General features: G+C 40.9%; 1 protein-coding gene across 1 annotated transcript in view; it reads left to right on the top strand.

Annotated features, from left to right (window-relative positions):
• Positions 1-12527, top strand: part of LOC105920373 (Na(+)/H(+) exchange regulatory cofactor NHE-RF2) — a 71626-nt gene extending 59099 nt beyond the window's left edge. Inside the window, exons 4-6 of the mRNA XM_036148318.1 lie at positions 9867-10020; positions 11055-11173; positions 11269-12527. Coding sequence (XP_036004211.1) covers positions 9867-10020; positions 11055-11173; positions 11269-11433 — 438 coding nt within the window. The 3' untranslated portion in view covers positions 11434-12527. The remainder of the gene's footprint in view (positions 1-9866; positions 10021-11054; positions 11174-11268) is intronic.
• The last annotated feature ends 11463 nt before the right edge of the window (positions 12528-23990 follow it).

The following is a 23990-nucleotide window of genomic DNA, read 5'->3' as shown; positions in this document are numbered from 1 at the left end:
TAAGTCATCTGGGCTGTGTCTCTACCAGCTTTGCACATCTAGAGATGGAAAATGTTACCTCTTCTTTGTAAGACAGCTGAATCCCTGTCAGATTGGATCCTGAGCGTCTGTAGACATACCGTTTAAAATCTCGCCACAGGTTCCAAAATGGATTTGGCGCCGAATATGTTTTTCATCTAAACTATTCCAGCTCTGGGTGTGTATTTAGGGTTGTTGTCCTGGTAGAAAGTGAACATCTGGCTTCTTTTTTTTAAAATACATCTATTAAAAGTGTTTTTCAACTTTTAATAGATGTATTACCTGTTATTACTCTGATCGGATTCGCTGTCCCTGCTGAAGAGAAGCGGTCACACAGCAGGATACTGCTATCAACATAATTCACCATAACAGAGTTACCGTTGTTAGTTTTCGGCAATACATGGCATGATTTTTACATGTAGACCATTAAAGGTATACTATGCAACCGGGGTTGATTTTCCAGCGAGGCTCCCCCCAGAAAGCGAAAGTAAAAGTGCACTGTCATGAAGATGCTCAGCTGTTCTTGTTTCTCCGTCAAGCCAGGCACGGTTGTTTTGAGCTTAGCAGACAGGCGAACGCAACGAAAAGTGGAAAAAAACGGCAGTACAAACAATGACTAACACAGTGAAAGTATGAACATCAGGGTTTCCCGCAGCGCTATCTTGGCGAGGCGGCCGCCTCGCCAAACTCACGCTACCGCCTCGCCAACATTCAAAAAAGAAAATAATAATAATAATAATAAAAAAACTCGATATGCTTGCATGTTTATTTGACGTTAACACGCGCATGCATATAGTGAATGAAAGGGAAAAAACACATGGAGTTCTCGCCGTAAAGCAAGACCGACTCTCGCGGTCTTGCACGAGACTTCTGAGCCTGTGAGTGTGGGCCGAGAGCTCTAAGTACGGTATTTACCCCACAGACCACCAGGGTGGCCGAGAAAACCTTTGTTCGACCTGAAATGACTCATTTAATCATCCAAAACAGTATATGAAAAATGTTACATAGTATGCCTTTAAGTAAACTTTTGGTCTCATCTGACCAGAGCTCCTTCTTCTTCATGTTTGCTTTATCTCCTACGTGTCTTGTGGCAAACTGCAAACAGGGCTTCTTTGGGCTTCTGGCTTTCCTCTTGCCACTCACCCAGAAGAGACAGCTTTGCAGAGTGAGCAACTAATTGTCCTGAACTGTGGATCTGTATTGCTGCTCAAGGACACCATGGACCTACTGGCTGGTTCTCTTATTGATGCTCTTCTTCCTGACCTGCGATTTGAGGTTCATCCTGTGTCTTGGTTGGACTTTGGTTGTTTCGTACTTGTTCTACGCTCAGATAATGGATTGAACAGTGCTACATGATATCTTTCAAGCTTGGGCCAATGTTTTATAGCATAGCATTGATACTCAAAGAGCTATTTTTGTTCTTTTTTTATCCATTTATAAATTGATTTTATTACACCTCTGCACATTACACTGTAGAATGCCCAATAGAAAAATATAAAATATGTACAGGAGACAGAAAAAGCCTTATTCTTTGCAGTCCTCAATTAGCGTAAACACTTCAGAAACAAAGCAAGGTTGACTGCTTCTTCTTTTCTATTCTGTCATAGTGATCAAAACATGAGGAGAACTTAATGTTTGGATCACTTTTGACAAAATTCTTTTAAAAGAATAGAGTAAAAATGAAAAATATTAAAGTGCTTGTAAGCACACTACTTAAAGCCTGTAGCATTAAGGAGCTCACTTAACAAAATATTATTACTCTGAGAAAATTTGTTGTCAGCAGTGTTATAAAGTCTATACGTTTTTTCCAGAAATTCTTAAATTTGCCTGATCCTGGCTATCTTATGGGAAAAGTCCACTTTTCTATTATATGAACACTATGCATCACTTCAACCCAATCTTCCCTCTTAGGAGCCTCTGTCTTGTACCGTTTCCTAGGAATGTCTGCTTTACCAGCAACTAACATGATCAAGAACACATATTTGTCTCCAGATTTAAGTTAATCTGTTGTTTCCCCCCATGGATAAGAAATCAAACGCAAATGGAAATTTCACCCTCAAAATTTTCTCTATACCATTGTTCAAACCCTGCCAATAGACAGTATGCAGGGATCTTCAAACAACATGGGAGTGATTGGTTCTGTCTTCTCCACATTGTCTCCAGGATCTTACAACATTCTTCCTGCCAAACTCTCTCCATGAACAAGAACAAGATGTTTTCCACTGTTTCCAACAGATCTCCTCCCAATTCTCCCCTGATAGCCTCCTTCCATTCGCTTGTCCCCATTTCCCTTTTATATATTATGCCGTACAGTTCCCTTTTAAATTTTCCTATCCTGCGTACAATTTTGAAGCTGATGTTTCACTAACGCTCTCTAACAAACCTCTGAGGCCTTCAACAAACAGCTACATCCATTACTGAGAGTAAATTACACACAGATGGATTAAATTCATTAACTTTTCTTGACCTCTTATGCACTACTTTGGTCTGGTCCATAACTTAAAATCCCAATACAGTACACTGAGGTTTCTGGTTGTTCAAAGGTTGTGAATACTTTTTACAATGCACTGTTAACTCCTTTTGTGCACAACGTTCAAATGTCGAATACAGATTTAGTTTGGGATTAATCACGTTAAGCTTTGTGAGAGCGGGTCTGTTTGTGCTTAAGTGTCATTACTGGAAAGTAGGTTGGTAAGTGAAAAAAAAAAAAAAGCTGCAAAAAAATTGTCAAATACAACAGACTCAGTGAGACTTGTGGCTGCGCACAAATGTCCCTGACTGACAGGAAACCATGCAGAGGCATGACAATAAGATGATTACTTGTTAATGATACTCTGGATGGAGTGTGAGAAAATCCCACGAGACAACAGTGGTCTCACCTCACGCACATTTCTGTGTTTGCACTTTTGGCTTTTCCACGTGACATGATTTGCACAGAACTTATCATTCTCCCTCCTGCAGCTAACCTTTTAAAAGGAATAGAAGCACACATTGTTGCACTCTCTTTCCATGTTACATACTTTATTTATAGATTTATATCCAGTGTGTGCATGAAAAAAGAAAAAAAGATGACATACCTGTACTATTTTCTAAAATTCTAAATAGTTTAATTAGTTGTTTTTTTTTGGGGGGGGGGTGACTCTGATGTTAATGTCACACGGTCAACTACAAGGTTAATGATGCGTTCAAATCTGCAAAAGAACTGGATTCTAATTGCAAGAGTCCATGCAGCTGAAACTTGATCAATTTTGCATGTGAGGGTAAACACACCCTCCTTTCCCACGGCCTTTGGCTTCCCGGGAACAACACTGGGCTTCAGGACAGTTCGCCGAGCACCACACACAGGACAGTGAAACGTCCTCTAAGAAAAGTACAATAAAAATCATTTAGATTCACAGTCCATGTAAAAAAACAGATGAATTTGCATGTTTAACTGTTTATTTTTGGATGACATTCTTCCTTCAAGGCAGTGTTTTGACCAATCTGATGGCCATCATCCTGCCTAACACTCCTTCAGATGCTTAACTGTATTTAAAGAAAAAAAAGGTTGTGCGCCACACCTGTGTGAAATTCCTGGGGACAATCGGTTAATCACACTAACACACTTGTTGGAATCAGAGGAGGCCTGCGCTTTGCAGCTTCACTTGAACATTAATTGATGGAAAACTGTGGGAACATCCTGCAGCAGGTCACCAATGGCAACAAATGTCCACTTCTCTGACATGCTTCCATTTAGGAACAGAAAAAAAAAAACATGGTGCAACAGTCATTCAAGTTATGACCAGTTAATTAATCTTGATTTAGCCATAGGTATGAACTCCTCTGCAAGCTGCGTATAACCCAAGTCAACCACCGAAAACCTGATTGTTTCTTAACTTTTTGGCCTTTAGAAAACTGTGCATGAAGCTGTTGTGGAAAAACGGGTTTCCAGAGTTGTAGTTACTCATCAGCAATGTTTAGGTATGTAGTGTCTGCTATTTTTAAGTCTACCCTAAAATAAGAATCATTCCCAGAAAATTACAAAAAAACACCCCCTAGCCCAGGGGTGTGCAACATGTGGCTCTGGAGCCACAAGTGGCTTTTGATAACTTTGGCTCCAAATTATACTTTTATTATGGTATTTAAATGTAATAATGATAAATAATGCAGGTCTTAGCAGGTTTTTCTTGGAATAATTGCTTTTAATTTTCACAACAGAACGATGCTAAAAGTGCCAGTAATATTTAATGTTCATTATGCGGGAAACTATGATTCTTTTTTTCACATCATTATCCACAAATATCAACATCCCTTCCATCCTCTTTTTTTAAACCTCAAAATAGACATAAAAGGGTGTTTCTTTAACAATGACAACATATTTCCTATAGTAGATCTTTATCCCAAATTATAACTTGTCTTTTTTCAAAAGGCCAGGCAACATTTGTGGCTCTAAACGAGTTTAATTTAAGTGGACTGTAGGCAAAATGGCTCTTTATACTGTAAAGGTTGCTGGCCCCTGAGCTAGCCCCTTATCCTCTTACTTTCCATAATGCATACTGGTGGCCATGTTTACCATGTGTGCAACTTCTTCAGCTTGAGGTGCAGTAACTCTTTTAATCTTCTAGACAAGGGGTTCCCAACCTGTTCAGCCTGTGACCCCTAAAATAACAGCGCCAGAGACTGGTGACCCTCTTCTGGATCACCTGTGGGTTTTTTTTGTTTTGTTTTTTTTTTTTAGGTGGAAGGAAATGAAAGTGGAAGTATGTGGGTGTATGTGTGCAAATTTGTTACCTGAAGGTGCAAAGTTGATTGAAAGCTAGCAAATCAGCAACGCTCATCACCCGAGAGCAGCAAAGGCCGGATGAACACGTGTTTGGAAGGACGCCATAGTCCCAGGCAGACACACGCACATCACCAACTCTGAGCAGCCATACACAAAAGTAGGGATGAGTGAAGCACCAGAGTCGTAGCCCCCAGGCACCAATGAGCCACGCCGCCAACAGCTGCACAGGCCGGTCCCACAACCCAGTCACCACAGTGGCCAGGCGCTCTCATACTCTCATACTAATATGCATATATATATATATATATATATATATATATATATATATATATATATATATATATATATATAGGTGTCTATCACTGAGTGATAAGAGGGCTTTTTATGCTTTAATTACTGCTTAAGGGAACAGAAAAACTGAGTTGTGCGTATTAGAACTGTATTAGTTTTAATTGTGTTGATTACCTAATGTTGAGATTATTAATCGTTTAACATCTTTACCTGTTGGTGAAAATCTGATGCGATGCCCAGGTCTGTTGGAAGCCGTGCTTATGTGTGTACGAGCTGTGATAATTGGAGTCGTCTCTGACCGTGCACCCAGAAAATCACTTGTGTTACCTGTCAGCAGCTTGTTAAAGAGCTGAACGACCATGAAGAGCTCTCCCTGTCAGCCGCTCGCCGTCTTTTTCTCTCCCTACGCCCCATTACACTGGAGTTGTGTCAGCAACGGGCGTTGTAAAGGCCACCTTGACAGCTCAGCTTTCTGCCGATGCTTGGCAGAAGCCCTGACGCCAGTGAACGCCTCATCGCTCTCTGCTGTAGCCGCGTCCAGCGGAGCGTGCTCTGAGCCTCCGACAACTTGAGCTTGATAGGAAACGTCCCAATTGAATCTTCACCTCTCTGACCGTTTTTGTGGGGGTTAGGTCATGGTGAAGCCTAACTGGGATTTCACATCTGCGTGATAATCATCTCTCTCTTTCACTTTCTGAGATTAATTTTAGTTTTAGCCTCTGACGCATTTACAGGTTTCGGCAGATAGTGAAACCCAGAAGATAGTCCTATCCCTTGTCCTCCATAATGTGATATTTTTACTTTAATTGTGCTTTATTACATTTTTGTTCAAAATATTTCATTTTCAGTACAGATAAATGTTTCGGTAATTCTTTGTATTTTATTCAAGTAAATTAGGTAAACCTATTGTTATTTTGTATTAATTCTTTAACCTGGTAAACAGTATAGTAGTTCTTCTCATTTATTTGCACCTGAAGATCCTAAATTTTATCCTTATTAATGAAACAAATTATGTGGTGAAAATAATAAAATTATAAAATTAAAAACATTCATACTAATGTCAATATATATATATATATATATATATATATATATATATATATATATATATATATATATATATATATATATATATATATATATATATATATAATTGTTTTAGATGTAATTTCCAACTAGAAGCTGTCGGATGCTGAAAAAGTTGCAGGAAAGATTAAAACACTTATTTTCCAACCTAGCAATTGTTTAAACTGAAAATTTGTGTCAGGGAGTGAGAGAGCAGTCACTTTAAATGATGGTTTTACACTGCAAAAACTTAACTAAAAATAAGTAAAATGTTCTTAAAATTAGTGTATTTTTCCTTGATTTGAGCAGGTAAATAAAATGATCTGCCAATAGAATAAGATTTTTGCACTTAAAATAGGATGATCTCCATGATCTTATTTCCGGTGCAGTATATCTAATTATCTTATTTTAGGGGTCAAAATACTCATTCCATTGGCAAATAATCTTATTTACCTGCTCAAATCTAGGACAAAAACACAAATTTTAAGCACATTTTACTTATTTTTAAATCCATTTTTGCAGTGTACCTTATTTTTACCGTTCTCTTTAGCATAATCCTGACCATGTGACCAGCATGGCTGCCACAGTTACTCGTACTAACACAGCATTTCTGTGTATTCCTGAAGGTAGGTAGAGCCCAACCTTAACTCTAGATTGCTAAATAGCTGCTAACACTACTTAATCCATTATGTTCTATGACATGGAAGCTGAAAGCTCAAAAAGATAAAGCAGAGAAACCTTTGTTTTGTTCAGCCTTCCTGTTATCTGCTTAATGTCTCATTCTCTTGCGGCCTGAACGAACCGCAGACATGTCCCAGCATCTCATAGAATACACAGTTAACTCTTGATGACTCAGTACTTCATTTGTCTTCATTTTAATCACCTCACTGACATTGAAAATAGCTAACTTGAGTAAAGTGGTTGTTCTGCAGGAAGGAAACGGTTGGAGAAAAAAAAATGTCTTCTTCCCTCAGAGCCCACACCAAAGAGTGTTTTTTGTTTGAAAAAGCTTGTAGCACTCAGGCAGCGTATGTTCACTGACCAGAAAAACATCCGGTTTTTGAGATTCAGACACTGCCAAATACAGATCAGGTTTCTGTGGACCTCTACTAATGTCTTTTAACCACATCAGTAGAGATGTATCCATGTGGAAAGCTTCTCACCTTTAAAAAATACGATTTTGCGACACTAGGAGCCTTCGTGGATTTAAGACAGGAAACAAGCAGGGGTCATCCTGAGGTTTGGAGGTAAACCTCAGACAGATGTCTTAAGGACAGGTAGCTGCCATATATGAGGCACCAGCTCAGTACACCATGCGACTCCCTGGCACCTTTAACCACATGTACACATGGACAGGGAAAGAACAAGGGTGTCTATTTAACATTGATTTTGCTCAGGGGGGTTGCTGTGTATGACAGCTTATTGAACACTGTCGTCTCTCTCAGCTCGTTTGCTGGGTTCTTTGTTCCTTTGTGACGCCAGCACAGAGACCGGACGCTCAAAAGCCCCATCTCGTCTCATGCGTCATGCTCGCAGATGTGCAGATCTGTTGGAAAGTTCTGGTTTTGATCCCTGCATCAAAAAGGAAAAAGTACCTTTCAGGTTCAACCCCCCGTGAAGTCAAACAGACGCACGGCGAGTATGGAGAGGTTTCCTGAAGACTGGTCCCATGGGAATTGGGCTTGTGCATGTATTAATTAACCGAGGGGGGGGAAGAGAACGGTGTATTGTCCGGTGAGGGTTGGACCGTTGCCGAAGTCTGGGAAACACAACACAACACCTGTTGTCGGCCCAATACAAAGAAGTTTGTTCTCTCGGCACTGACCTGTCTGTCTGACTGGGTGGCTGAAGGCCCGTCTGTAAGGAGTCCTGGATAAGACACATGCACGGATGAGAGGAGGAGTGGTTCCCATTTTCCATCTGTTGACATTCTTCTATGTCATTTGTTGCCCGGTGTTTTCCTCACTCCTCTTTCTCACTAGTTTTAATTTAACTTTGCTTTTTGTGCGTCTGCTGAACCGCCCCTTCATTCCCTCGTGGGGTTTAATTTAATTTCTATAAGTCTCCTCTATTTTGAGTGAGAAACAATGCAACATTTTCCCAATCTACCTCCTTTTCTCACAGTCCCTCGCAATCACAAGCAGCGGATTTTGAACAAATTCCCCGTCAGCAAAGAGACACCCGACATCTGAGCCACGGCCAGAGCTCAGGAGAGCCATCAATAATTGATAGCGTACCAACAAGACAAACTCTGTGTTGCGACGCAGCTTGCTGAGCACCCACAACGGTCTAGACAGGGCTGCAGACGGCGTCCAGATAAGGGCAGGTAAAAACGAACCTGGTGTTCCCCCACAGGTTGGTGCAGAGGTGAGGGAGATGCTGTGTTTTGTCAGTGCATTTCTCCCTTTATGTTCAGGCTGCAGCCACATCCATGCACTCCTTCAATGATGCTTCAAATTTAGTATAAACTGAAAGCAAGAGTTTGAGAGAAGTGTGCAAACATATGTGTGCTCCCGGGGGGGGGGGAAAAACAACGTGGTTTTATGAGCAATTCCTGGGTGGTTAATTGGCTCCCCCTTGTGGATCAATTAGGAAGCACAGGTACAGTGTCTCCCCAATGCAACGTCTCCACATTTTGCTGCTTTACAATCACAAACTTCTGCACATCGATTGGATTTTCTTGTGTGATACCAACACAAAGTATTAGATAACTGAATCCAATCACATCAATGGATACGTGGTTTTCTACTTTTAAAAGAAATGCAGATCATTGTGCATTTGTATTCAGTCCCACTGGATCAGTTTTACAAGTGTTTTAGGGGATTGTTTCTACCAGCTTTGCACAACTATAAACTGACATTTTCACCCATTGTTCTTTGAAAAATGGCTCAAGCTCAGCCAGATTGTAAAGAGAGCATCTGCGAGCATCAATAGTCCAGTCTTGCCAGATTCTCAACGGGATTTAGATCAGGACTTTGACTGGGCCATTGCATGAACACACCAAAACCATTCCACTGTCAAACTGGGATTTTAAAAAAACTTTTTCTTCATTAGTGGCTTTGTTGTTACCACTCTGGATCCCTCAGAGTTACCAAAGGCCTCTTGGCTGCTTCTCTGATTTATGCTCTCCTTGCCCTGCACATCAGTTTAGGTGGACGGCCACATCTTGGTAGGTTTACAGTTGTGAAATACTCCTTTACAGATTATAGATCGACCAGTCCTCAGTGAGATGTTTAAAGACTGGGATATTGTTTTATAACCTTACACTTCCTAAAAAGATCAACAACCTTCTGCCTGACCTGTCTGCTGCGCTCACTAACAAGCCGGAGCTCACAACAGACGGAACCCTTTTATTTATTTTGGTAATTTATGAATGGTTGTGCAGGATTTTGTTTAGGGGGTATCAGAGTAAAACATGTAACGCAATGCACACCATCATTTTCATGTTTTTCTGTGTAAAACATCATGAACACTATCTGCTATTTTCCTGTCACTTTACTATTATTCAACACATTGTGTTGATATTTCACATAAAATACTAAATAAAGGTTTGTGGTTGTAATGTGATAAAATGTGATTAAAAAAAAATCAAAGTGTATGAATACCTTTGAAAGTCAGAGTAAAAACTTTGCAAGTTGGAATCAACTACAAAAAAAAACAACAACCTGTGTTTTAAAATTGGCATCTGTTTCCTCACAGAAGGTCTCTCCTTTTTTCTGTTGCCGCTCAGGTGAACGGCGTGAACATCGAGGGCATGAGGCACACAGAAGTAGTGGCCTTCATAAAGAAAGGGGGAGAGCAGACCTGGCTGCTGGTGGTGGATCCAGAAACGGACGAACACTTCAAGAGAAGAGGCGTGATCCCCACGATCAGCCACGTCAAAGGTGAGAAAGGCTCAATGTTGAACTTTCAATTCAATTCAATTTTATTTATATAGCGCCAAATCATGAAACATGTCATCTCAAGGCACTTTACAAAGTCAAGTTCAATCATTTTATACAGATTGGTCAAAAATTTCCTATATAAGGGAACCAGTTGATTGCATCAAAGTCCCGACAAGCAGCATTCACTCCTGGGGAACCGTAGAGCCACAGGGAGAGTCGTCTGCATTGTCCATGGCTTTGCAGCAATCCCTCATACTGAGCAAGCATGAATCGACAGTGGAAAGAAAAACTCCCCATTAACGGGAAGGAAAGACCTCCAGCAGAACCAGGCTCAGTATGAACGGTCATCTGCCTCGACCGACTGGGAGTTACAGAAGACAGAGCAGAGACACAACAAGAGAGACAAAAAAGCACAGAAGCACACATTGATCCAGTAATCTGTTCTACATTAGATGGTAATAGCGGGTTATCTGTCTTCTCTGGATGATGTAACAGCTAACAGAACGCCAGACCAGGTGTACCTACTATGAAGATAAAAGAGAGAGAACAGAAAGTTATAGCAGAAATGACAACACATAATGCATAATTAAAGAACAGTAGAACTCTATAAAGTGAGAAAATTAGATCCTGATGTCCTTCAGTAGTCTAAGCCTATAGCAGTAAAACTATAAAAGGTAGCTCAGAGTAACATGAGCCACTCTAGTTATAAGTTTTGTCAAAAAGGAAAGTTTTAAGATTAGTCTTAAAAGTAGACAGGGTGTCTGCCTCACGGACCAAAACTGGGAGTTGGTTCCACAGGAGAGGAGCCTGATAGCTAAAGGATCTGCCTCCCATTCTACTTTTAGAGACTCTAGGAACCACCAGCAGAGCATCCTAAAACTGAATGCGTGTAACTTTTTTTTTTATCGAGATTTTGCTGATTCATCACAACTTATATTGAAAAATGGTTAAAAAGGAATTAGAAACACTTCTCTGCCATTAGAAGCCTAACAATGAACGAATAATTGCCTCCCTTGTAAACATTTTGTTTGCAGACTATGACGGTCCCTCCATATCCAACGGCTCCCCCGGCCCTCAGGTCAACGGCAGCTCCACCACCCAGTCCATCAGGTCAACGCGCTCCGATCTCAGCAGCCAGGGCAACAGCACGCAGGTCAGTGCGGACACCCGTTTAAGCCGTTCTGTTTTACAGTCTGAGCCCCTAAACCCTTACCCGCCTGTGTTTTCCCATTTTCCTGTGACACCAAGCTGGCGGACGACGACGGCAGCCAGCTCATGGACCCTTTCGCTGAGATCGGCCTGAGACTCAGCGCCACGGCGGCGGAGGAGAAGATGAAGATCCATGCCAAGGAGAAGAAGAAGGCGCCACAGATGGACTGGATGAAGAAATATGAGCTGTTCAGCAATTTCTAAGACTTCGTTTCTTGCCTCGCGAGACTCCAGAGACCAAAGGACAGCGTTCTCTAGTTCCCTCCAAGATGGCCTATCACTTTTTCCTCTAAATCAACTATTTGATTCACCCTCCTCCGAGAGACTCGCAATAGCAGCTATTTTTGTATCCGAAAAAACCACGAACAAAGATAAATAAGCCGCATCCCTTGGTGGAAAGCCTTCTCCGGAGGTCAATGGACACTGTGGCATGAATTACGGTGGATTTTGAGGGAGTTTTTTTTTTTTTTTTCAAAAACAGCCCGTGGATGCCTGAAGCAGGCGACAGAATCACTGTGAAAGACTTTGCCCTGATCCCATGCAGAAAAAATGTCCGACCCAGAAAAGAAACGCCTTTGTCCTAAGTGTATTTTTACATACAGTAGTATATCATCATTAATCATAATCGTCAGTTAATGTGCGCCTGTTTGCAATACATGAATCACTGCTTTATGCTCTAACCACCAATATCTCCTTATCAGAAGAGCTCACACGATAAAGGGAGTGACCACTAGCTTTAAAAGTTTAGACGGGAACAATGTGAAGGAGCTCTGTGTTTATAGGCAGGATGTGATTTGATGCTTGATGTTTACAGCACGAAAAAAAAACAGAGGCCTTTTTGAAGCTACTAAACTAACAGAATCCGATTTTTGGACGTTGATCCACCTTACACGATTACAGAGAAACATTGATCAGAAGAAGTTAGAGTGACGGTTGGAAAAAAAATCAGGCAAACTTAAAAGTCAACCTCAAAGTGGTTTTAATGTGAAAGATGCATTATGTGTTGAAACGTTTTGTCTGTTTTTCTAAGAACTCGTGGAAGCAACATTTAATTGCTGGCCAAGTAGCGCTCTACTAATAATTCAGTATTAATTATTATTGTTTTGTTTTTTTCTTTTATATTAGACTCGTGAAGCAGGTAGGATTGTGAAGGGTTCGCCTTTTTTTTTTCCTCTCACTACTAAATACATGGAGTCAACCAGACTGTCTCAGATTTTATTGTAAGTCTTGTTTTACGGGCATAAAGATGTGTGAAAAGCCTTAGAATAAATCTCTTATTGCTGTATCACTGAAAAGTTGCTTAGAGCTTCTATGAATTTCCATTTAGGATGAATGACTTTCTGTTTCCTTCCTGCATAAATGTGTCATAACCCAAAGGCCCATTTCTAAGGCTCATCTATATTTGCTACGCCTCTGGTCCCTGTGAGGATGATGGTAATTAAAAAAAAAGACTTCAAACATCAGAGTTAGAGAATGCAGCGGAGATCTTGGGGTCACCGAGTTTCTCTAATGACCATCAAACGCTATCTGCATACCAACAGGTGGTTTTGGAGGCATGCCAGGGAAAAAGGCTACTCTGTCCCGCTGTTGAAGATGTAAACATGTGGAGTTTGCTCACCTCTACGGGAACCTTAGCTAAAACTGTGTGCTTCGTTCTGATTAGATTAATGCTGCATTGGAGTTGTTTTAAGGATTCGGAGATCACGGCCGTGGACAGAGTCAGATCCAAGCTCCCCCCCAGTTTATACACTGAAAAGGAACATACCCTCAGGAAGACATTAAAGCACTATGGCTAAATGAGGAAAATCAGGAGCGATAAATAGTCTGCACAGACGTTATTTACCACATTGTGTATGGGCTCAGCCATATTGGATATTAAACGTTGAGTTGCTCGAAAATCTACAACTTCTCCAGTCTCAATTCCCAATTCAGATGATTTTATTGTTTTTTTTTTTTTTTACAACAGCAAACTTGAGAGAAAAAACACAAACTTCTGAGCACAAAGCGAATGCACCTAAACCTTTCAGTTACAAGCACTCCACATGCGAGAAATAAGGGTAAATATGTGGAAACTAAGGCCCCTCGTGAAGTTTATGGCCTCATGAACTCTTTTAAATGCCTGGATATGTAATATAATAATCTGCTGCCCTTGACCAATAAAAAAATGGGTTGCCACCGTGTTTTTTTTAAGCAGCATAAATCTGAATTAGCTTTATTTGGCCAAGTGTGTGAAGACATACGAGGAATTTGACTCTAGATTGTACAATGCTCACAACGTGCTTACTTATACAATAATACAAGAACACAATAATGCATTATCACACACAGTTTGAAGTATATAAAAACTAACAAACACACCATGAACAAGCAGGCGGATTAAGACAATAATGTGATGGTGCAATGAGCAGAGTGCAAAGGATGCAGGAGTAAATATTATTCACATTGTTGTTATTAATATTATGTACAAGTTGGAGGTGGAAGTGTTGTACAGGTGCACATATACATAGTCCTGAGCCCCTGATTCTCTTGGAAATGAAGGAATTATAAGATTATCCCTATTTGCTTATCAAAGTATGTCCCTATCCTTTATCTAATCTTTACTAAACCTAAAACAAAGTGCATCACAGCGCTTGCTGTTGGGTGAAACATTTGCATACAGCAAAAGTTCACACTTTCAGATTGGACGGGCTTATTAAAAATAAAAATAAAATCTGCAGTATTTCAATATCTGACCTGGCAATCATCGAATCAGAGCAAATTGGGCGATATCAATCAGTGGCTGGTGCATCACTAGTTTTGTAAACAAAGTTACAGTTTTTCTCACAACTCATCAGGCTAATTAGTCTTTACTATAATGTCAAACACTTCATGTCAACGAACAAAACAAGCCAGTGGGACGATGGTTGAAGTTTAACAGAAACGGACTCCCTCATAATATCAGACTAGCTAAAACATGACAGCGGGACAGACGGGTGGTGGGCTGGAGGGAGAGCTGGAGAAGCTCACAGAGAGGTCTGAGATGTGTCAGGGACGACACAGGGAGCCATAGAGATTAAAGAGGATTACCAAATCTACAGGAACAGCTGCCATACACATGCTTGTATGTGGAGAAGGTAAACATGTAAAGCATTTGGGGTCACTGGAGTTAGCTCTGCTTTCTGACAAAGCCTGCAAAGCAATCTATGTTACAGATGTATGTATGGGTCAAAGGCTTTTTTTTATTTAACAATATGTTGCCTTTGTCCACCTTTCACAGGAACACTGCAGGATTTGGGATTTTCCATCCTTCATTTAACCTCTGTTGGTCTGTTTTTTTTTTTTTTTTTTTTGTTCCACTGCCCCTGGTTTGCTCCCATTTCCTCTCAGCCCCCTTTATGGCTCCCTCTGAGTGAGTATTATGTTGGCGTACAGTTTCAGGTTCGGCCTGTTCTCACAATTCTTCCACCAGCCAGCTGCTGCGAGGACGCACTGGGGTTAAACTGGGGTCAGAAGGGGGTTTGTGGCCATGTGAGAGAGCTTGCAGTGGTTTGCGTGTGTCTTTATTGTGTGCAATGAGAAGACTGTACTCATTGTCTGCTCTGGGTCTGGATACGCCGACATGCACAAAGTTTTGGGTATTTTACTTTCGGAATCATCTCACTGTCTTCAAATTGTAATTAGACTTCAACACTCTTCAAACAGATTAAACATTATTGAATTTTTTGGATTTGGTTGCAGTTTAGTCCAGCGTTTCTCAGTTATTGGCTTATGTTTTATCCAAACAATTAGAGCGTTTATTAAGTATAGCAAAAATATATTCATTTAGCTCATCTAATACTACAAAATCCACTCCAAATCCACTTTTTCAGGTCATCAGTTCATCATTGGACTATTACAGAGTAATAAATGCATGGTATGTCACGCCTGAAAAAAAGTCCAGCGCCAATTACACAAGGACCCAGAGTGTGGGACGGAGAGATGAAAGTAGAGCATCAGGAGTAATAATATGCAGGCACAAGAGACTCATGAAAACATTAGGACTCCCAAATGATACCTGTGTGTTTCAATGACATCAACAAATCAAGTCACAGATTAGAAGGAAGTACCTTTCAAAGCTTTCTGTAAAATGTAACTTGCTCTCTCTGGTCAGGAATAAATTAACAAATCCTCATATTTATAGTCCCCTAAAATGGCTATAATCACACACACAGGTATATCTAATATGATTACTCATCATTTTGCAAGAGGTTTGCTCAGACAATAAATCTGATGCATTACCGTCTGTTGAAGTGAGAGGGAACTCCATGGTGAGGCTGAACGATCTCACTGATCTCCACTGGAAGCACCGTCGTTCTAGCACCAGCTCAGTGCGCGTGACTCAGGACGTCGGTGTTTAGTTGGGAGCCGAAGTCCTTTTTTATCTGTTTGGGCCACCAAGCATACCAACACTGAACATGTGTGGAATCTATCCATCTATCCATTTTCTAAACCATTTTCCATGCAGGGTCGCGAGTGGAGGGGGGGGGGGGGTCGCTGGTGTCTATCATCTGTAGAAATTTATTAATATTTTTATTTTTACCTTATAGGAACTGTTAAACATCATGAGAAAGCAAAAGGCTGCTGCTGCTGGGAGGCTGAAGCGTAGGCGGAGGTGTCTCCTAAAGAGAAATGACCTTAAAAAGAAAATGGTTATGACCATATGTATGTGTAAATAATTGCTCTGCTTTATCAATTAAAACTAATGTTAATCCACACTGGCTGACCAGGGAAACGAAGACATTTCCAGAGAGTGTCTGTGTTAAAAGGATAATATTTTAGTAACTATACAACCTGTTGTCCTGTTGTGTTTCTACATTAATATGTAACTATTTTTTCCCCAGCTAAAGAAAAATACAAATAAGTTGAATAATTCACATACTGTGTTCATGTGTTTAGCACATTTCATATGTTGATTTTGATCTGTATTTCTGTTATGACGTCACAGTTTTACTGTTTGGAAAAACAGACTACAAGTTTTTGGGCATCGCAAAAACCACAGCGAGTAAGCCCCGCTCTGGCCGTCCCAACAAGTTCACCCTGAAAGAAGACTGCAAGATTCGAAACTCTAAGTCTTCAAAAACCCTAAAATGTCATCATGGGACCAAGAGTTGCTCTTGCCTCTGTGGACATTAAGGTGCGTGTCTCAGTACATCAGAAAGTGATTGCACAAGATTAACTGTCATTGATGATGTGCAAGGATGAAACGTTTGATTTCTATGATAAACAGGAGGGATAAAATAAATATTTCAAGAGATAAAGTAGACAAAAAGCAAGATTTCTGTAAAAGAAAATGTTGGGATAAATGAGTGTAAAATGTAACTATCTGGACGCCCAAACAAAGGAAATGGTTAAAAAAAAATATTCCTGGAAACTAACCAAGAATGGAGGTGAAACAGGTCAGGGTTTGGGGATGCTTTGCAGTACCAGGACATGGCCAGCCTGTCATCTTAAAGTCCACCATGAATTCAATCGTCTATTAAAGGATATTTGAGGAAAATATGAGACCATCTGCTAAATAACGATGTCAAGTGAAACAGAACTGGACCCTCCAACACGACACGCTGCAATGAAACATACTGAGACTTATGCTGCTGGTGAACCCCAAACTCAGCCAAACACAGAGTTACGTTAAAAAAAGGTTTATTGGAAATGTTCTATGCTGGCAGAACCAGACTTGACCAGATGCAGAATGAGCACACAAGACCTTCAGACACCATGGCGGCATAGCATGAGTGAGGTGATGAGACGACCTGGCAGTGAGTGGGTGAGTGAGGCAGGTACATGAAGGCTGGAGAACAGGTGAGCAGAGTAAGAACTGATTAGTGGCAGCAGGTGGAGCTGGTCTGGGCCGGTGAATGGTGACAGAGCTGATTATGGACAAGACTGGAGAAGTCCAAAATAAACAAAATGAAAAAACTAAAGCGTGACATATCAGCAAATCTACCAAAGGCTGGTTGAAAACTAAGAAATGGAAAGTCCAGAGCCCAGGTCTTGATGTCAGCGAGATGCCGTGAGGTGACCTGAAACAGGCTTTACATGCAAGAGATGCCTCAATCATCTCACAACTGAAAGTGAGGTGTGGCACAAACTTTCCTTTACACTTTCAACGGCTGGTAGATTGGCTGCAAGAACCGCCTTACTGAAGTTATTTTATCCATGGGGGTAATACTAGCTCTAACGAGGTAAGGTGTCCTAATTTGTTTCTCAGATCAGACGCATATTTTTGTGATCTCTTATTTAATGCGTAAAGCGCGATTAATTAATGTTTTTTTATGTGCAATTACATCAATCTATTTTCCAGTAATTAAAAATTAGGTTAGAAATTAAGCTTGTGAATATTTCTTAAGATAGATCTGAGTATTTAATGGAGTGTTCTATTTGTTTTACATGATTAAAAAGCTCTTGTATAATATAACAATATATCACACCCATTATACAATTAAAAATGTTGTTATAAAGCTAAGCATTTTTTGTGCGTGTGATATAAAACCACAAAAAAAACTGTAAAAGTGTAGTAATATTACTGGTTGGCCGAATGGTCGAAAGTGGTATTTCATTTAATAAGGTAGTGTTTGTTATAAAAAAAAGCTGTATAATTTACATTTAAAAAATATAAGCAGATTTTCTAAAGCTGTGTCAGGGCTTTACTTTAGGCTTTGATTGCTTTTTTTTTTTTTTTTTTTTTTTTTTTGCTTATTTCTGTTCATAGTAACAAGTTGTACTGTCTGAGTCTGCCCAAGCACTGACCCTTGAAGAATACCAAAAAACAATTTCCAAGCATTCAGAACAAGCATCTCCCAGCTTCACATACTGCTCTCCTCCTCTCAAATAGCTTTGTACCCAATTCATGACAACCCCTTTTAATCTCATATTGTTAACATTTATTTATTAGGAAGTCCTGATTGATTGTTGTGTCAAACGGCTTTCATTGATGTCCACAAACACTCGAATCGTAGTTTTCTTGTTATCAATTGCAGTTGTTATTTCTTCTACCATTTCTAAAATGGCAAGAGTTGTTGAGCATCCTGATCTGAAACCATGATCTAATATTAACCCATAACCATAATTAATCAATTTATGTTGTTCAAACATTAATTAATGTCTATCTCTAAACAATTTTTTTTGAAACCATTGAAAATTATGGCAGTAGAGACCTGGTCTGTCGATAGTGAAGGGATGTTTCTATATAATGGTTTTATCTTGACTGTTTTTGTTTTACTTGGAAAGGAAGCTGTTTGAAATGACAAGTTACTCAAATTCAACAAAATGTTATTAATAAAGCGCCAATTCACGCAATACACCTTACCCAAACCCAAACAATTTAAAAATCGCATCAATTATCTTCCTCACCAATGTCATATTGTCCCATCTACTGTAACTTACCATTTCAAAAATGTATATTTTAATCATCGCATTGAAGGAACATTGCGCTGGGGTTTTGTTCTTTTGTTTTATTTAAGTATTGCTGTGTGGCTCTGGTATCGCTTTTTAAAAATCCAAGATTTTTTTTTTTTTAATGTCTTGAAACTGTCTTTCATTTTATTCATTCAGTATAGTTATCATTGAAATGGTTTAAGAGTCAAAACAAATGACTAAATATCTATTGCTCTTGGAATGGATAGCTGCTGGACGGAAAATCAAATTTATATAAAAGCTTTGAAAAGCCCTTCAGAAAGCACAAAAAAATATTTGATGCATTGTAATAGAAAAATATTAAAAATCAGGTTCCTTGGAAGAAATATATTTTAAAAACAATTAGTCAAGACTTTCACACAGAGGTGTTTGGAGGAGTAAATACTACTAGATGGATACTTATTAAGCTCTTATCTAAATTGTGCCTATAATCAGTAGCTTAGTCAGAGTCAACATATTTATTACCTTTTTAGTGCTTAATTCCATATAACACACGTCAATAAAAAAAATACTGCCAATAAACTACTTAGTCCACTAGGAGGCACACCACCAGGGTTTCACATCCAGGAAGTGGGACAAACCTTTCCAGCATGAGGCTGTGGTTACAAATAGGGCCCTACCTGAGCTTGCTCAAAATGCAACTACACGTGGCCACATTATCAGCCTCCCTGGAGGTTATGGCAAGGCCGAGCCGTGACGCCAGCACATCAAAGGACGGCCCCGGTTCAAAGCAGTCTGCGATTTCAGAACAGTAAAAGCGAGAGAACAGACAGAGAATAGAGCCACAGGTGGCTTCGGCCGTCGCACGCATTTTTTACTTCCTATTGATGATCGATGATTGCTCGCCTTAAACCCCAGGTTTCCTGTCCTCTTTTTGGCCCGTCCAAGCCTTAATTTAAGTCATCTGTACTAGTTTTGTAAGGGTCATAACTTGTCTTTTCGGGGACTTATTGCAATTTGTGTTTCTTGGTTTCTCCTGGGTCCTTTGATCCTGCACAGTATATCCCACACACACACACACACACACACCCTCAGCACCTTTAATCCTGCCTGAGAGTGGCATCCATTCGCCAGTGCCAGGGCTGCCTGGGATGCCTGCGAGGAGAGAAAGAGAGGGAGGGAAATCAGAGGCTGACAGAGAGGGGAAAGGCAAAAAAAAAAAAAAAAAAAAAATGGTGGCAGGGGGCGAAGGGGTGCGTCTCCAAGGCAACTGTGTTTTTGTTAGCGCTTGTGAGTCAGACGAGCTGTGAGTCACAGTCAGGAGGAAACACACACACACACACACACACACACAGTCGCATTCATACTCACTCCACACTCAGTCAAAGAGATGCCAAATAAGGACAGCTACATGCACAGAGACGGGGGCAAGAAGGTCGGGGAAAAAAAGAAGGGGGAATGGGGATGGATAATTAGTTCAAATGAAGAGGGAAATAAATAGCGAAGCATGAGCAAAAGACAAGATTCAGACAGGAGCCAAAGCAAAGGGGAAACTGGGGATCCAGAGGGCGCGAGTACAGGCACATACCCTCTCTGAGAAAGCAGCCATCGCATAGGGCGGGGGTAGAGGAAACGCACAGAACCACACCCAGCTTGTGCACACCTTGGATTAACTTGCTAAGCCACCCATTCATTGTGTGATGCCTCCACGTTCAGAGGGGCCGCCTTGCTGGGCGCCAAACGTTGCGTTACTTGGCTTCCCAAAAAGCAGAGGAAAGTTTTTGCCCGTCGCCTCTTTGCTCTTTAGGCTACATAACCGTCCCACCGACGGTTTCATTTTGAGAAAATGACCAGATGATTATACTGGTGCTCATCGCTTCTGAGGCCTGCTGTGACCAGTTCGTATTCCCGCAGCTGTTTGGCTGTGTGTGTGTGTGTGTGGGGGGGAATAAAACATCCATAAACTGGCAGATATGACTGGATTTATTTTCACAAATGAGTTTGCAGGTTTAGTTTTGCGTCGACTGCGTGTTCAAGCATCCACAGACCGTGGCTCATTATCCAATCACACCCCGAATGTGTGTTTTGGCGTCTGTCGGCTCCGACCGAGAGGCAGAAAATAGCCCGCCGCTCGCACACACCCTTTTTGTCCTCCCTGCTAACGTGTGTGTGTGTGCATTTGTTTTTTGTTACAGTATTGTAAAAGCCGACATACTGCGAGCCGTCGAGGCTCCACGCTGTCGACGGCAGACTTTCTTTCTTCTCTCAGCCGTTTCCTCTTAATCCAGTTCAGGCCCGACGCTTTGATACGGCCGCAGTAAACGATGTCCCCCGTGTAATTTACAATGGCACAGTACGTTCTCAGAGACAAGCAGTTAAATAAGCTCTTGCAAAATCTGGAACTTTCCCCCTGTTTGCGCTCTCTTTCTATACCTCTCTGACGGCTGAAGTTCAGCTCAGAGCAGCCAATCAGAGAGCCGCCCCGATGATCCTTCTAGTCAAGTTTATCTAAACACAGATAACGCGCTAGAAATATCACCTGCTCCCTAACGGCTGAGGGCTGTTGCATTCCTTTTCTTTTCTTTTTTTTCTATTCTTGACTGGAGGTTGATAAAAAAGGTGGCCGCAGAGACTTGCAGAAGTATTCATGCTCCCGGTTCACATTTTGTCACTTTACAGCCACAGAATTGTATTTATTTTACTGGGCGTTTTATTCGTGAACTGAAAAGTGAGGCATGAATGTGTATTTAGACCCCTTAATCTGATGCACTCAAATAAAAATCCAATGCAACCACTTTCCTGCAGAACTGACCTAAAAATGTTATATTATTATCACGTGTACTGTCCTGATAGGTGAAGAAAACTTTATGGTGGGTCCGCCTACTTTACTCTGCTCTACAGCAGGGGACAATGGGATATTTTCATTGCTGCGTAATTAACTTTATGTAATCAAAGGGGAGGAAATCAACAGAGAGAGAAGACTGCAATAATTATGAAGAGACTAAAACAATAATGTCTATAGAAAAAGTAGTGCATGCTAAAAAAATGGGGTCTGTTCAATACCCCCAAGCTGTAAACACATTGATAACCGTCACGCATCTCCTCAGTGTGCCGAAACAGGACAGGACATCAGCCCTGGGTAGTTTATAAAGTTTTGACTCCTCTAAATATAACCACTTCATACAGGTTCGCTGGGCAGCCCACAATGCCTTGGAGGGCGGCTGCCTAACAGATGCATCCACGGTCGCTTCCAGTGTCAGAAAATAAAAGGGACGCCTCCGACGTGATTCACGCTTTAGTCCTGTACTCCATCGATATTGGTTTTGTGGAAGAATAGCAAGGCGAAAGCCACGGTTGAATGAAAGCCAGGAGAAGTACGGTTTGCCACAAGCCACGCAGGAGATCCAGCGAATATGCGGAAGTAGGCGCTCCGGTCCGATGAAACCAGAATTTAACTGGAAACGTTTCCACGTCCGCCTGAAAGCACCAGCTCCACCGTGAAACACGGAGGTGGCTCTTCAAAAGCCTGAATAGAAATCTAATTTGTGGCAAGGCTTGAAAACTACTATTCACAGAACGTTTATCGTCGGATCAGACTGAGCTTGTGCTAGTGTCAAAAGACAAATTCTCCAACGTTTGGATTTCTAGATGTGCAAACGTCCAAAAAGCTGCAATAGCAGCTCAATTTTTTTCTGCTGTACAAAGTATTGACTCTGGGGTTTTAAAAACACAGGCACACCATTTTCAGATTTTCTTTTGTAAAATCTTTTGAAAACCATGCACCTCTCACCTTGTGCTGAACTATAAAAACACCCTGCAGTTTTTTGGTTGCATCGCAGCAAAGTTGTTAAAAAAAAAAGAGATTTATTTTTCTTATAAATCTTTTTTTTCTAATAAACTCCATTATCTCCATGTATGGTGCTACTCTCCACGACCAACGAGCAGCAAGTGGACAAAGCATGGCATGGATTTATTTTTAGGTTTAATGTGAAGGACAAAAGAGGTCAGAGGTCACTCATACAGTAAGTGGGGGAGACCAACTTGGGGGGGTGGGGGGAATGCCTCCATGGCTGGTGTTTGGGCTGGGGAGCTAACGAGGGAGGGTGGAATGTGGTGTGGAGCTGTAAAAATGGTTCAGGAATTGAGCAGAGTGTGCGTTGCCTGTTAGCGGGCCGGTGATTAACGGGACGAAGGAAGTCACTGTGCAGTGTGTCACCGAAGATGATGTCAGCCGTCGAATACAGGAACAGAGATGCCATGTGGCCAAAGATAGGCTTCCTCTCAGCCTAGGCAGTTTAACATATACAGTACGTCGTTTTTTTTTTTTTTTTTTTTCTTGCTTTTGCCCTCACATAAATAGAGCATTAAGTCAACTGCGCTCTCTTCTTAAGAATTATTCTCTGTTACTGTTTCTTCTTCCTCATATGAAGCAACTTCCCGTTTTATTGTTTCTGTTCACATTTTTTGAATGAAGTTGAAGTGAGGAGCTCCTTATTTGCCTGTTAAGTCAATGTGATGATAATCTAAAACAAAGCATGTAGTAGAGAGGCAGTAGCGCCAACACGGAGAACACGGTGTATAGCCTGGCTTTACTTTACAGAGAGCAGAATACAGTATATTCCAATATTTATGCAGGCATTGGAGCAGAAATGCTGCAGTGCAATGCCTCTTAAGGGATGGCTTTTTCTCATTTAGAAAGCTCAGTCATGTGTTTGTTATTCAGTGCGTACAAAAAAAGTAGTTTGCAGGCTAAACTGCCTGTTATTCCACCCCTTACTGCCATTTAAAGGGGCAAGGAAATACAGCAAACACAAAAGAAAGCATTTCAACATGCTCCTGGTAGATGGTTTTCCTTTTACTGCAAACGTTTTCAGCCACAGGATCAGTGTATTTGCTTTTAACGTGGCACAGATACACCTCAAAGTCATAACCAGTGGAGGTTTTAAGGAGGGCCAGCCCTCGTCTGAAGCCAGTGACCATCCGGGGGGGGTTGATGTGGAAATGATTGAGACCTGGCCGTTGCACCTTGACCCACGCGCTTGACTGGACAGGAGACTAATAAATGAAAGGGCAATTTCGTCGTCATCCTGATTTAGCTCAAATAAATATGTTTAAAATGTTTTCTGCATGGCTCCCTACCGGATTTAGCCTAAACAACGACCATTAGCGCTTCTGATCAATTTCAACTTCCTTCCCATCAAGTTTAGGCATGCAAAGAGAAAGGGAAAGCATGCCGACTTTCCTATGCCTATTTAAAAGATTTGCTCATGGGGATACATCACCCACAGCCAATTAGAAAGGCAGGGGAGGATATTCAGGTTTAGATTTCTGTAAATAATAAGCTTAATAGATACTGACAAGGTCTTCTCTTCCCATGGGAAATCCACTTA

This window comes from Fundulus heteroclitus, chromosome 16 (genome assembly GCF_011125445.2).
Source record: "Fundulus heteroclitus isolate FHET01 chromosome 16, MU-UCD_Fhet_4.1, whole genome shotgun sequence".
Lineage (NCBI taxonomy): Eukaryota > Metazoa > Chordata > Actinopteri > Cyprinodontiformes > Fundulidae > Fundulus > Fundulus heteroclitus.
This window is presented reverse-complemented; position numbering and strand designations above follow the sequence as displayed.